We start from the raw sequence: 16,539 nt of genomic DNA, 5'->3' as shown, positions 1-16,539 counted from the left end.
GAGGGATATTTAGTTGCTATTTCTTGCAAGTTGATTATTCGTGTGAAGACTACTTTGTTGGCTCGAGATATTGTCACCGAGTTTATTATGCTAGCTTTAACCCTTTTGTTGCTGTATTTCTGTTGAGATGCTCTGTGTTTCTTTCAATCATTTTAAATATAGAAACATTGACAGATCAGATTGGAGCCTGGTGCAGCCGCTGGCTCTCCAGACCTCAGTCAAACCGTCCAACCCATGCCAGCATGGGAAACGTACGTTAAACAATGATGATGGTTTTTAGAAATAAATATTATTAGGAATTCCATGAGAGTTATTAAGACATTTGGTGTGTTGAAGAAGTACAAGCAATTTATTGCACATAAATTTTAACAACAAAAATCTTATATGGGACCCCGGCTGAGAACCACTACCCTACAACATAACTAACAGTAAGGGATGATATAGTCAGTCACCTTGCCTTGTAATACAGCCAGTATTGAAAGCTCACATTATCTAAATATCAGCTGGCCCCACAAGCCAACAGTGAGAACTGGTTGTACAACATAGAAAAATCTAAGGAACCAATGGGAACTCGAGTTTTACTATGAGGTTCCAAAACATTAATACACAGATACGATATGACTAACAACAGTCTTTTAAAATGGGGCTGTGTGGAGGACGGGTGGGGAGCAGAACTAATTATCTTCCTAAATTATATAAAGAAGACGAAGGTAATTAAACAATCTTAACAGACTGCTGTGTTTGTAAAGTAATCTAAAATGAACAATTAGAGAAGTTTATGTGTTCACACAACAACGGGAGGGAATGGGAGGTGTGTGTGTGTGTAGGGGCGAGTTATACGTAGTATGTATGTTTGTTTAGTGAGTGTATATATAATATGTGGTGTTACAGCACCTGAATGGATGTATGGGTGTGTTTATAGAGTGTGTAGATGTGTCACTGTACATGAGCAGTGACAGGGCACATAAACAAAAGTAGCTGTCATTAGTTCATTAGTATATAAAGTGCACACACCCTTGTGTGTTTTACGGTGTGGGCTGGCAATACACTTTTACAGTGTGTGTGTGTGTGTGTGTGTGTGTGTATTGTGTCTTTATGGTGCGAGCATGTAAAAGTGTGTGTGTGTGTGTGCTGGGCTATTTTGTATCATTCAAGTACGTTTACTTGTTTCAGTAATTAGGCTGTGGCCATGCTGGGGCAGCACCTTGAAGGATTTCAGTCGAACGAATCAACTCGATACATATTTTTTTTTAAAGCCTGGTACTTCTTCTACCAGTCTCTTTTGCCAAACTGCTAAGTTACAGAGGCATAAACACACCAACACACATCAAGCAGTGTTGGAAGACAAATACCCACACACACACGATGGGCTTCTTTTCACTTTCCTTCAGCCAAATCTACTTACAAGGCTTTGGTCGACTTGCAGCTATTAGAAGCCACTTGACCAAGGTGCCACAGGGTGGGACTGAACCCTGAACTAGGTGGCTGGGAAGTAAACTTCTTACCACGCAGCCACAGTAAATTTATATATAGTCTATAGTGGGATGACAGCAGACAAAGTATGTGTGTGTTTATTTAGTCTCTATAATGTGTTTATATGAGTATTTTTAGTATGTACATGTGTGTATAATGTGCAAGTAAGTCTGTACGTAGAAAATTTATACAAAATTTAGGCACAAGAATGGCTGCATGATAAGAAACTTTCTTCCCAACCACATGGTTCCGGGTTCAGTCCCACAGCGTGGCACTTTGGGCAAGTGTCTTCTACTATAGCCTTGGGCCAACCAAAAGCTTTGTGAGTGGACTTGGTAGAAGGAAACTGAAAGAAGCCCAACATATATATATATATATTTGAGTGTGTATGTGTGTCCCCACCACTACCATCACTTGACAACCGATGTTGGTGTGTTTATGCCCACCCGTAACTTAGCAGTTTGGCAAAAGAGACCGATAGAATGAGTACTAGACTTACAAAGAATAAGTCCTAGGGTTGATATGTTCAACTGAAGTCAGTGCTCCAGCATGGCAGCAGTCAAACGACTGAAACAAATAAACAAATAAAATGTTGGTATGGAGTGAGACGCATGTGTCAATAATGAACACATACAGTCTGTGTATGTTAGTTGGAGAGAGGGAGTGTGTGTGTGTGTGTGTGCGCGCGTGTGTGTGTAAACATGACTGACCATGAATAAAAGCTTGTGTATTTAGTGACTGGATGTAACCATGTGTACATAGATGGTGTTAGTGTGCATATATATATATATATGTGTGCGTGTGTGTGTGTGTGTGCACTGCGTAATCAATGTATTTGGTATATGATTGTGCAGTTGAGAAGTGTGTGTGTGTGTGTGTGTGCGTGTGCATGTGGAAAGCAGGGCTTTGTCTATGCATGTATCATGAGTGCAGATGACCTAGGTGGTATGTGGTGGTGGTGGCGTTCATCCATCACCAGTTTCTAGTTTTCTACCAAATATCCGACATACCCACTACACACCTAGACTATCTGTGCTTTACCATTAGTCTTTCAGAACTTTAGTGACTGCATGCGTATTGGGAGGGGGGTGTATTCTTGCTTACAAAAGTCAGGGGTGGGAGGTACTCACTGAATGACTAAAGAGAGCGGCCGGTCGTTGAATGGGAAACGAATGTAATTATATGTGGGGTGGACGATACAAATGGACGGAGATGGATATGGACTATAGTAGATCGGGGATGAGTAATTATGGATGTAAACTCGAAAAGGAGTTAAACTGGACAATAAATATTAAATAAAAACAAACGGAAGAAACTTTTTCAATGATTTAAATATGGTGGACAGGTACACACACGCATAACAGATGTGGAAATGAAAAATACCAGTGTGGACACACAGACAAACATGCATTCATGTTGTGTACTAATAAGTAAACTAGTTTATATATATATATAGATAGGTAAAGAGAGAGAGAGAGAGAGAGAGAGAGAGAGAGAGAGAGAGAGAGAGAGAGAGAGAGAGACATGCCCCAGTGTAATAGTGATAAATACAACAGTTAACAACAGAAAACAAACATGGGGAGATGATATCAGTGGCTTGTTGACAGAGAATGATATCGCTGCTTTGTTGACAGGCAGAAATGATATCACTGGTTTGTTGACTGAGAGAAACGATATCACTGGTTTGTTGACTGAGAGAAACGATATCATTGGTTTGTAAATAGACAGAAATGATATCATTGGTTTGTTGACTGAGAGAAATGATATCTGGTTTGTTGACTGAGAGAAACGATATCATTGGTTTGTAAATAGACAGAAATGATATCATTGGTTTGTTGACTGAGAGAAATGATATCATTGGCTTGTTAACAGACAGAAATGATATCATTGGTTTGTTGACTGAGAGAAATGATATCATTGGTTTGTAAATAGACAGAAATGATATCATTGGTCTGTTGACAGACAGAAATGATATCGTTGGTTTGTTGACAGACAGAAATGATATCATTGATTTGTTGACAGACAGAAATGATATCATTGGTTTGTTGACTGAGAGAAACGATATCATTGGTTTGTAAATAGACAGAAATGATATCATTGGTCTGTTGACAGTGAGATTAAATCAGTGAGTTTTTTTGTTTTTTTTAACAAATACTCACTGAAAATAACAAAAATATTTAAAATAAATAAATTGGTAGTAAAACATCTGAAATAAAAGAATAATACGGGAAGGCCATGTACCAAACCAGAGACCATGTACCACACATGGTGTACCATCTTGAATGTGATAGGGAGGACACACAAACATAAAAAACAGAAGTTAGAATACTTTGAGAGGAGGGAAAGTGATACACTCCAAACAGTGAGGAAGAAAGAATAAACAAAGGTGAAGGAAACTTGGCTCCCTGCTTGATTCAAAACCAATTTGTTAAGGAAGGAAAGAAGGAAGGAAATGTAAGGTAAGCATAAGCCAGGTAAAAATGTCTTTTATAGTTGCTAGTCTTTAGGTGTTCTACAAAGAATGGTAAAACTAATGACTAGAACCAGAAAGTGGCAGAAATGGTAGAATGATGGGCTAACTGCCTTTGTTTCCTCCCAATCTTGCAGGGTACAAGAGATGGAAATCTAGCATTCTCGTTTATACCCAGTCAGCCAGATGCAACAGGCTGTTCCCAAAGATATCCCTTTTGCCTTTCATACTTAGAACAACATTATCCGATCTATCCTTTCTTTCTTAAAATGACAGGTGTGATATGAAAGATATTTGACTGCTATATCTAGCAGGTTAAAAAAAATAAAGCTCATTAACTTGATGAGGCCCCTGGTATTGCTGTTTGGCCCTAGGTCTGCCCTATTCCAGCCAAAACCATTCCCCCCACCACCAATATCAAAACCCAGGGCTACATTATCCCATGTGTCCTTACATTTTTTTTCAAGATAATAGAGTGAGAGTGTGATTTGAGGTAGATTTGACTGCTACTTCTAGCAGATCATGTTCAAACAACCTCATAAAGGTTTCCTCGTTGAAATCTTCCACAGGAGTAGTAAATGAAACTAAACAGCAACTGAGAATTCATTCAGAAGTTTACTCTAAACTTGAACACATCTCTAACCTTGTATCTATGTAAAGCATCAATAACAACAAAAACATTTTCTTAAATAGGCCCATGGCTAATAATCCTATCTATTAAAGTTACAGGGCCTGAAATTTTGAGGAAGGGGACTAGTCGATTATATCGACCCCAGTGTTTCACTGGTACTTAATTTATCGACCCTGAAAGGATGAATGGAAAAGTCGAACTCAGTGAAATTTGAACTCAGAACACAGCGACGGGTGAAATACCACTAAGCATTTCGTCCAGCATGCTAATGATCTTGCCAGTCCGCAGCTTTCTCAAGGCTAATAACTGATTCTAGTATAGGCACGAGGCCTGGAATTTAAGGGAAGGTGTTACTCAATACCACAGGCCCTGGCATTTCACTGGTATTTTATTGACTCCAAAAAGAAGAAAAGTCTAAACATGGCAGGATTTGAACTCAAAACATAAGGAACCAGAAAGGAATCCAGTCAATAAAGTTGATGCCTAGTATATATGACTGATATATATTTCATTGACCCTGGAGAGAATGTAAGCCAAAGCTAATTCTGGTTTGTCATTCCAACTAAGACTGTTAGTCGAGTAGAATTTAAATGCCTGAAGCCCAGCAGCGTTCTACCATTTCTACCACTTCAAGGAATTTGAAATTCTATAAGCACTACAAAAATTACAATTTAAACAAATACTGAAAGCAAATAATTAGTAGAAAGCTGGATAAAAAAAAAAAAGGATAAAATAGTTTAGACTTTAACAAAATGATTTTTTAAACTAACTATATATAAGCTTAAAGAGATTTGCAAGGGTTTCCTTTCATTAAAGTCCGCAGTTAGCGACCTCCAAAATAAAAAAAGGGAAATAGTGTTAAATAAAGAAGGTGTGCCTAAGCTGGTCTATAAGCTGTGTTTTGGTCGTAGCTATAGGAGAGACAAAATGAAGGCTACCTCTATTCTATTGTCATATAGTCGAGTTGGTTGTTGAAGGTAGTGATGATTGTTGGTGTTGTTGCCAAGTTTTCTCATAATGTAGTCGTAACAAGGAGCCAACGGGGTAGCAGACACACATTCAGGCCATGCTGGAGGGGACACCTTATTTACCTCAAGTAAGGACCAGTTACTCTTGTCACTACCATCGATATAGCCAGAATCACTACTGAGCATGTGTCGCTTCCAGCGCTGTTCTGGTGACAAATTGCTAAATTCTTCTGTGGGTCTGCAAATACAAACAAACAACATATCGAGAGAAATTAGTATTCGTTTAATTAATTATTTACATTTGGAAAAGAAATTGGTAGAATTTCAATTTAGAGAGTTCAATCATCACATTAAGGAGGAGTACAATTAAATAAAGGAAACAACAACAATAAGAAGAGTACAATGTAGAACTAAGGATATATTCACATTAAGTGGAGTACAATTCAGTTACGGGTATAATTAAGGGTAAAAATCCCCAAAACAGAAGAATAACCAAGGGTATTTTCTTTTATTCTCTTTTACACGATTCAGTCATTTGACTGTTGCCATGCCAGGGTGCCGCTTTGATGATTTTTGGTCAAAGAAATCGACCCCAGGACTTTTTTTTTAAGCTTAGTACTTATTCTATCATTCTCTTTTGCCGAACTGCTAACGTACCATCATGCTCAGAGGGGTACAACAAAGGGGGCAATAATGCTAAGGAAAGTATAATTTATGGGTGCAATCAAAAAAAGGGAGTAGAATTAAGTTAGAGATACAATCATATTAAGAGGGACATAACTACATTAAAAGGATTAGAAGTGAAGGTACAATCACACTAAGTCCAGTACAATTAAATTATATGAAGGTACAATTAAGGGTGTACTCACAATAAGAACAGTACAATTACATTAAGAGGGGTAGAAACATGTGAGGTGAGAATAAATAGGTTAAGGCATTACAATTGTGTTAAGATAGATTCAGTTTTGTTAGAAAGACACAATTTTAGTTAAGGTATACATAAGAGTGGAATTGTCTGTTGCAAGGTTGAAGAGAAACTAGGGAGAGAATACGAAAGAGCACATGAGAAGCGTTACTGCTCTGTTGCATTAGTTAGCTTCACCTGCAGCAGATCAAGGGCAGGCCTTGTAGCCCACATGAGAACCTGACAGAGATGATTTCTCTGCTTCAGTCTTCATTCCTGATCTCTCTCTCTCTCTCTCCAACCAGGTAACCTTGTACTTTCTCTACTGCAAGACACCTGGATCTGTTTCACTATAACTTCTCATCATCCAACACAAGATCACCTCCCCTCTTGAAAGGTTATTTTTTTGTCTTGCAAGTACTTGGTGACCCTGTCAGGGCAGGTGCCACTTATAAGCACCCGGTCCACACTGTAAAGTGGTTGGCATTTGGAAGGGCATCCAGCTGTAAAAATCCTTGCCAAAACTGACCACGACTGTGCTTGTGCCAAGTAAAAAGCACTAAGTCCACTCTGCTGAATGGTTGATGTTAAAAAGGCGGTGAGCTGGCAGAAACATTAGTACGCCGGGCAAGATGCTTAGCGGTATTTCATCTGCCGCTACGTTCTGAGTTCAAATTTCACCGAGGTCGACTTTGCCTTTCATCCTTTCGGGGTCAATAAATTAAGTATCAGTTACGCACTGGGGTCAATGTAATAGACTTAATCCCTTTGTCTGTCCTTGTTTGTCCCCTCTATGTTTAGCCCCTTGTGGGCAATAAAGAAATATGATGTTAGAAAGAGCATCCAGCTGTAAAAATCCTGCCAAAACAGTCACAGAAGTCTGGTGCAGGCTTCTACCAGGCCAGCTCTTGTGAAACCATCCCATGCATGCTAGCATGGAAGGCGGACATTAAACAATGATGATGATGGTGGTGATGATGAATGTTGACCTACAACGGACAACCAAAGAAGGAGATACAAGAATACAATTGTATATTGTAAGGATTATATTAGAGTACATTTGTATTTCATACAGGTTATATAAGAGCATGAGTGTCTGTGGGATGGTCACGTTTGTACATTTAATTGATGACCATTTTGTCTAATTTAATGACCACTAAGTAGGGTACACCCAACTAATTCGAACATCTGAAAATCAGAAATGTGACGTAATGAAGATTTTGGTTGAAGAAGCAGTGGAAAACTAAATACTAATGGCAATGGTGGTGGCGCTAGTGATGGTGGCGGCAGTAGTAGTAGTAGTAGTAGTAGTAGTAGTAGTAGTAGTAGTAGTCAAGTAGCAATAGTAAAAGAATTACAAGTGGGAGTGGTAATAGAAGCTGTAGTAATAGCATTACAAGTGGTAATTGTGTTGGTGGTAGCAGCTGATGTTTACCAAATAGTAGTAGTAGTAGTAGTAGTAGTAAAGGAGGTTGATGAAGCGGGGGGGAAACAATACGAAGGGGTTTCGAGGGTGACAAAACCAAACCTCAAACCAAAACAAAAGCTTTTGTGTGTTCACTTGAATCGCTAGAAATACCTAAAATATCCCTCAATTCACGCACACAACAATCTTTGAAAATGAAGGACACATTGAATAATAAAAAAAAAAAACAGGACACTTCTGGTTGTAACATTGTATAAGTCTGCTGGAATGCCACAGATTTATATAATGTTACAGTCAGAACCATCCAGTCTTTTATTCACAGTGTATCTAAGACTACACTATATAATGTAAACAACAACAACAACAAGAAAATGTGCTGAAATGTTGTGAGTGAGAAGTTTAAGTGTATGGAAGCATAGTAGTAACATAAACCTACAGAGATAATGAATGGGGTTTAAACCAATCAGCTATCAGTAATAGCAGTAGTGGTAGTGTGATGGTATGGAAGGGCATTACTTACGCAGCAGGCTGAGGGAAAGATTTCCTACAGTTCCACTTCATTTCGTTGTCATTGAGAAGTGCTTTGTTCCGGTCAGCTACCTTCTGTAGGAACTTCATGACATGGGCTTTTCCCTTTGTACAAACCTGTAACACAAGAAAGATTATTTAAGCAGTTGTTATAGTAACGATACAACAGTAGACTGGTGCCATATACAAAGTACCTGTGCTGGTGCTACACTAGAAGCACCTGTGCCAGTGCCATATTAAAGGCACTTGTCCTGACACCACATAAAAAAAGCACCCATACTGGTACCATGTTAAAAGCACCCGAGCTGGTGTCACATAGAAAGTACCCAGTACACACTGTTTAGTGGTTGGCATTAGGAAGGGCATCCGGTGGCAGAAGTGATGCCAAAACAGACAACTGGAGCTTAGCGTAGCTGTGACGGGCAAAATTATTACACTGTGGGACAAAATGGTCATTGTATTTATTTTGGTTCAATACATTCTAGATTCAAATCTTGCTATCATTAACCTTACCTTTCCTGCTCCTGGTTCAAATGAAATATCAGGCTCAGTGTTTAGAGCATTGGGCTCACAATCATGAGGTAGTGAGTTCAATCCCTGGACCAGGCTCTATGTTGTGTTCTTGAGCAAGACACTTTATTTCATGTTGAACCAGTTCACTCAGCTGTACAAATGGGTTGCAGTGTCAATGGTGCCAAACTGTGTTGGCCCCTTTGCCTTTCCCTTGGATAACATTGGTGATGTGGAGAAGGGAGGCTGGAATGCATGAGTGACTGCTTGTCTTCCATGATCAACCTTGTCAAAACTTGTACCTCGGAGGGGAACTTCCTAGGTGCAATCCCATGGTCATTCATGACCGAAGGGGGTCTTTACCCTCATTTTACTGGGATCAATATAATTAACTGGTCTCCTCTCTCAAAATTTCAGGCTTTGTGCCTAAGAAACATTATCGTCAATATACACTCTTTTTGAACATTGGGCTTCATAGAAGAAAAGCGGTTGAGTTCCTTTCAAGTGTTGGGTCTCACAGAGGCAATGACCAAGACCTTTGGCATTATGTCGTGTTTCAGAAGAAGACCCATCAAGCTGAACAAAATCAGTCGTGGCAGATACTGTTGTCACACAAATGGCACCCATGCTAGTGGCACATAAATAACACCCATTACACTCTCAGAGTGGTTGGCATTAGTAAGGGCATCCAGCCACTGAAAACCATGCCAAATCAGACTGGAGTCTGGTGCAACCTTCCAGCTTACCAGCCCTGGTCAAACCATCCAACCCACGCCAACATGGACAACGGATGTTAGATGATGGTGATGATGGCAATAATTAAAAACAGAAAATTCTTTAAGAGACTTATTTATAAGAGCGGTTCTCAACCAGGGTCCATATGGCCCTTTGGGGATCCATATAAGATTTTGCTGTTAAAATTTATCTGCATTTAACTGGCTGCATTTCCAGAATAAACAAAATATCTAAGCAATTCCAAGTAATATTTAATCATAAAAATATAATAGGAATTTTTAGACATCAAATGGCTATCAGGGGTCCCCACCCCCTCGAGTTAAACAGGAATCAAATGGGTCTGTAGGCAAAAAATCGTTTTGAGAACCACTGAGTTATATACATTCTCTCTTTCTAACACACACACACACACACACACACATTAAAATATAATGCTGTCAGTAAATAAATTGAAATGGCCAGAGACATCCAATAAGACTTAAATAGCATGTATATAGAGAGATCCATTATCCAGGATTAAAGCATCAGACCAAAATATCTCCATTAATTCACATCAAATCTAATTATAAAAATGCACAAACAAAAGAATGATTATTAAAAAGAAAAACATGTTCAGACAATATGATGTAAAGATAAAGGCTCGATTCTAGAACAATCATATTCATGGGTAAATGAATAATAATAATAATAATAATAATTATAATAATAATAACACTAATAGTAATAGGAGGGGGAGGAGGAAAACAAAGGAAAGGAAGGAAGGAAAGAAAATACAGGATGAATAAAACCTAAAATAGTTGGTCATCTAAAACAGGAATCCATTCAGTCTAAGACAGAGAGAATAAGGAAGGAAATATGGAAATGGTGGTGAAGAGACTAGAAGTGATGCCGGTGGTGAAGAGACTAGAAGTGATGCCGGTGGTGAAGAGACTAGAAGTGATGCCGGTGGTGAAGGAGAAAATGGTAGTGGTGATGATGATGATGGTGATGGTGGTGGTGGTGGTAGCAGTAGCAGTAGTAGTAGTAGTAGTGTTGGTGTGGGTGAGGATGATGATGATGATGATGATGATGATGATGATGATGATGATGAAAGTGATGATATCAATGATTGTGATGATGATGATGATGGTGCTCAAAATGATGACAATGATGCTGATACTAAATGGAATGGGTTGAGCTGACCAGCATCTAGCGCCCTATGATAACCTTTTCCACCTAACAAGCATGGGGGAGGGACAAGGTAGTCGCTGCACAAAACACTTCATTATTCCTGTCACCATTGGAAACCTAACACCACAATTGTTCATAAAATGCAGATATAAAATAATTTATCTTGGACCACCACCATAGATAAACCAGCAGCCTGTAACTGAGGTTAATCAATTTTGTTGTAGAGATGGAGGGAGTGAGGTAACAGATTATAAAAAGGCACTCTGGATCCATCCTGTTCCACCTATCCATTTTTTTGGCATGTAAGAGGCAAGGCAAATATCAACATTCATACACACATAAGACAAGCTTACTAGTTTCTTATTTCTTTATTGCCCACAATGGGCTACACACAGAGGGGATAAACAAGGACAGGCAAAGGGGTTAAGTTGATTACATCGACTCCAGTGCGTAACTGGTACTTATTTAATCGACCCCGAAAGGATGATAGGCAGTCAACTGGCGGAATTTGAACTCAGAACATAACGGCAGACGAAATACCGCTAAGCATTTTGCCCGGCGTGCTAACGATTTTGCCAGCTCGCCGCCTTCAAGCTTACTAGTTTCTGTCAACCAAATCTTCACACAAGGAATTGGTCGTTCCAAGGCTACAGTAGCAGACACTTGCCCAAGGTACTGAGCAATGGTACTGAACTCAAAACCACATGGTTGCAAGGCAAACTTCTTAACTACACAGAGCGTGGTTGATGCCAGTACTGCCTGACTGGTTTCCGTACCAATGGCATGTAAAAAGCACCATTCGAGCATGGTCGATGCCAGTGTCGCCTGACCGGCCATCGTACTAGTGGCACATAAAAAGCATCATTCGAGCGTGGTAACTGCCAGTGTCGCCTGACTAGCTCCCGTGTTAGGAAGGGCATCCAGCTGTAGAAATCTTGCCAGAACAGATTAGAGCCTGGTGCAGCCTCCCTGCTTGCCAGTCCTCAGTCAAACCGTCCAACCCATGCCATGCTGGAGCACCGCCTTTAGTTGAGCAAATCAACCCCAGGACTTATCATTTGTAAGCCTAGTAGTTATTCTATCAGTCTCTTTTGTCGAACTGCTAAGTTACGGGGACGTAAACACACCAGCATCGGTTGTCAAGCGATGTTGGGGGGACAAACACAAACACAAACATATACACACACATACACACATATATATATATATATATATATATATATATATATATATATATATATATACATACATATATACGACAGGCTTCTTTCAGTTTCTGTCTATCGAATCCACTCACAAGGCTTTGGTCAGCCCAAGGCTATAGTAGAAGACACTTGCCCACTCTTCCATGCAGTGAGACTGAACCCGAAACCATGTGGTTGGTAAGCAAACTACTTACCACACAGCCACTCCTACGCCACTTTATTTATATTTGAAAAATTTTCTCTTAGTTTTTTTTTAATTGCAAAGTTGTTGATCAGATCCTCATTATGGCATCATGAACACTTTGAATTATATTTCCGATCATATAAACCACATCGAATATCATTCTGGCAAGTTTAAAGTGATTTCTTTTGTGCCGTAAACCATTTACCATTTCTGTGATAATCCCCACCCACCCACCCTCCCACCATCACTTCTTTTGATGCCCTAAACAAGTGCTTATTTTGCTAAATGGTTAATCCAGCGCTGGTGCCAGGTCTGTAGAAAGAATAGTCATAGCTCTCTGTACTATGTGACACCAACTGTGTACCCCAACAGTGGTACTGGTTCTGTAGCACTGTAACAGTGCTACCAACTCAGTATTACCAATGGCAACAGCTCTGTGTAACCAGGAGCAACAGCAACTCTGTGCCACAACAATGGTACAAGTTCAGTACCGTTTGACATGTGGTTCAAAGAGAATAAATAAGGTCAGAGATAAAAACCAAAAGTTTGATTGCAGAATGACTCAAAGATTATGGTGGAGTGGGGTGGAGGGTGGGGGGTGGGGGTTAATGTTGCTAATTAGAGTACAGAAATAATACTGTTGATCATAGCAATGATGATGGTGATGATGATGGTGGTGATGATGATGGTGGTGGTGATGATGGTGGTGGTGGTGATGGTGAAGGAAGCATAGATGAGAGATGAGGTCAGATGTGGAAGGGTGGGCAAAAGAGCAGGAGTGGGTGGAGAATAGGGGCATTGACCATGGAGAAAAGGGAGTAAGATAGTGAGGTAGCTTTTATTCTTCTCTCTCTCTCTCTCCTTTAGACTAGAGCCTCCACAAGTGGGGTGGGGGTGAACAAAGAAGTCCAATGACTCAGAAACACACCACCACCACCACCACCCTTACCACCACTGGTAACTGAAAGTGGAAACAAGTGGAGCATAACAGTAGAGCCCTAGGAGTGAGGGTGGGGAGCCAATAGCCCCTCCCACCTTACTGACCCTTCCCTGTTCTACATTTGAGTTGGGATGTTGGGAAGAGAGGAGCAACAATATGACAAACTGATTTATTATGACTCAGTGATGGGTGAGGTGGGGGGGGGGAAGAATGGTCCTTAGCCAGAAACAGGAGGAGATTATCTTCATGGAAAGTGATTGGGGCAAAGGGGTGAAAACAAGACCAAGCACAAACAAGCATGTGCCTGCATGAGTGTGTGTGTGTGCGCGCGCGCACACAAGCGTGCATATGTGTTTCACCTGAGAAAACATTGAGTCAGAAAAGACATTTCCTACATCATAATTTATTTTAAAAAATTAGATGGAGGTAGTTAATGGCCTACAACACACACACACATGCAGAGAAACTCCCCCCCCCCACACACACACACAAACTCTCTCTTTCACACACACACACACACACACAAACTCTCTCTCTCACACATACACACTATAATTACATTACATGTTTACTTACATACACAATAAGATACCAGTACTTTCCAAATTTCTCCCTCTCACTGTACTACCCACATACACACATTCAACATACAATATGAGGGTGGCAGAATCATTAGCAAGCTGGGTGAAATGCTTAGCAGTATTTTGTCTGCCACTACGTTCTGAGTTCAAATTCCACTGAGGTCGACTTTGCCTTTCATCCTTTCAGGGTCGATTAATTAAGTACCAGTTATACACTGGAGTCAATGTAATCGACTTAATCCCTTTGTCTCTCCTTGTTTGTACTCTCTTTGTTTAGCCCCTTGTGGGCAATAAATAAATAAATAAATAAATATGAGCCAACGAGAGAGAGAGAGAGAGAGAGCTTCTACAAGGCTGCTTCATTTTAATTTAAAACTAATACTCAAATCTCCCTCTTATCAAACCAACTTGGAAAAGGAACGGATGTACTGGGAAATATAAGAAATTGTGATGGTCATGGCTGGAATGCCTTTAATTAGAGGTCTGTTCAAGGGGATCCTACCTGAATCTAAACATCATCATCAACATTGCTACCATTCATTATAATCACTACACATGTACGCATGTGCACACACACATACACACAGAGAGCAACGTGCAGAAATAAAAAAAAACATGCCACTTACATGTGCTGGAGGTGTCGTTAAAGGATTGTGATCCAGAATCATTTCCTCTAACGTAGTCATTGACCGAAAAACTATTGGAATTGATGATATCTTATTGGCAGAAAAATCTATTCTTCGTAATTCCAATTGGGATATTTCTGGAAAATAGAAGGAAAGCAGAAAAAAAAATTAAAGTTTAAAATTTAACTCAGCAAAACAAAAGTGCAGGAAAAGAAAATTTTCCAAAATTCTCTTCTTTTTGCCTCTCCAAAATAAATTAAACAGAAGATTTAAAAGTGTTTTAAATTGTATTTTTTCAAAATGCTTTGTTGTTTAGTCCTAACCAGACCTGTGTTGACAGTTCTATGATGAAAGACATTCCAAATAATATCATCCACTAACATTAGTAGCTTAGGCAACTTTTTCAAATATGTCTTATTTTCTGAGATGTTATAATGTAATAATGTAATTATTATGATGTTATAATGTAATTTGAGGGAGGAAATTTGTCTGCTATTTCTAGCAAGTCAACCAATCTGGTTTAGATTCCCTCTTTGATTTATGGCATTGGTAATTAACCTTTTGTTTAGCCCCATCAGCCCATAATTGACCCACCAGATCTTAGAACCAATGGCACAGCTTCTATACAGCTGCCTGACACTATGAAGAAATAGCAACCAAATATTCCTCAAACCACACCTACTAGGTTTAAAAGAGGAAGTTGACATGTTTTCAAGATAATGGAATCATCATCATCATCATCATCGGCTAATGTCCGTTTTCCATGCTGGCATGGGTTGGACAGTTTGACTGAGGTCTGGAGAGCCAGCAGCTGCACCAGGCTCCAATCTGGTCTGGTAATGTTTCTACAGCTGGATGCCTTTCCTAATGCCAACCACTCCAAGAGTGTAGTGGGTGCTTTTTTATGTGTCACCAGCACAGGAGCCAATTAGGCGGGCGTGGCATCGATCATGTTAGGATAATGCTTTTTACATGCCACTGGCACAGGAGCCAGTCTGAGAGAACTGGCATCAGCCATGTTCAGATGATGCTTTTTATGTTCCACCAGCAAGGGAGCCAGGATATATTATATCCTAAACAAAGACAGGATGGCCATGGCTGAAGCACCAAATCATAACAAGCCTACAATTAAAAACATCAACAATAACAACGCTTGATCAAAGATGTTCAAACCAACAACATTTATTATACAAACGTAGCACACCAAGGGCTACATTATCTAATGTGACTAACCGCTTTTGAGAAAGATTTGGCTGCTATTTCTAGCAGGACTAGTGACCATGTAAAGTCTCTGCTGTCAGCTTCAATATGAAAAAATACTTGATCGAGGCAACAGACTGACAATAAACCAAAACAACATCAGCAATTCACATTTTGTCATTTATACATACATACATACATATATCAGTGATTCCCAACCTGGGGTCTGCAAAGGTAGTACTGGGAGTCCGTGAACTAAATTCAAAATTTCATCCATGGATGGATGGATAGATGGATGGATGGATAGATAGATAGATATAGACAGGTAGATACAGACAGAGAGATAGAGATAGACATAGGTAGAGAGATATGTTACAGAGAGATGGATAGAGAGATATAGATAGAGAGCATGTCAAGTCACTGACGCTAGAATACCGGAAGTAAATATTTTAAAAACTTTCAAAGACATGAATGTAATATAAAAAGCAATATCTTTTATTTTTAATAAAAAAAAAAAAAATCAAATGAAGAACCTATTATTTGTCCGAAATCAAATTATTCCTGCATCACATGTATGGAAGCAATTGGTGTAGCAGGTTTCGTGTCAAAAGCGAATACACGCACATCTCTATTTTATATGTTAGATACATCTCACCATCATTTAACATCCATCTTTTATCTTACACACACACATATAAAGATACAACACATATCTATATAAATACATAGATGCTGACTTACATGCATATAAGCACACGTACATATAAATTGATTTGTGGTTTGTTTGTTCCTTTCATTATTTTAAGATAACATTATGTATAAATATAAGGAGTAAGTAAATGCGTACTTACTCCTTATGTAGAGGTATGTTTATATGTATAATACGTTATGTTATAATAAAAAAACACACAAGTCAATTTATATGTATGTAAGCATATATGTACATATGCTTATATGCATGTATGCATACATGCATGTAAATCAGCAT

At 39.3% G+C, this 16,539-nt stretch overlaps 1 protein-coding gene across 50 annotated transcripts in view; it reads right to left on the bottom strand.

Moving 5' to 3' along the window:
* The window catches only part of LOC106872026 (DISP complex protein LRCH3), a 249,406-nt gene that overhangs the window by 108,670 nt on the left and 124,197 nt on the right, over positions 1–16,539 (bottom strand). For 29 of the 50 annotated variants that reach the window (XM_052967554.2, XM_052967550.2, XM_052967558.2 and 26 more), the window contains exons 5-7: positions 14,352–14,488; positions 8,393–8,517; positions 5,513–5,780 (exon numbers count right to left, since the gene is read on the bottom strand). In XM_052967554.2, the coding sequence (XP_052823514.1) occupies positions 5,513–5,780; positions 8,393–8,517; positions 14,352–14,488 (530 nt within the window). The remainder of the gene's footprint in view (positions 1–5,512; positions 5,781–8,392; positions 8,518–14,351; positions 14,489–16,539) is intronic. The other 21 variants (XM_089351651.1, XM_089351648.1, XM_014918852.3 and 18 more) reach the window with 1 other exon arrangement.

This window comes from Octopus bimaculoides, chromosome 4, assembly GCF_046866305.1.
Source record: "Octopus bimaculoides isolate indiv1 chromosome 4, ASM4686630v1, whole genome shotgun sequence".
Lineage (NCBI taxonomy): Eukaryota > Metazoa > Mollusca > Cephalopoda > Octopoda > Octopodidae > Octopus > Octopus bimaculoides.
Note: the sequence above shows the minus strand (reverse complement) of the source record. Positions and strands in the feature narration are given on the sequence as shown.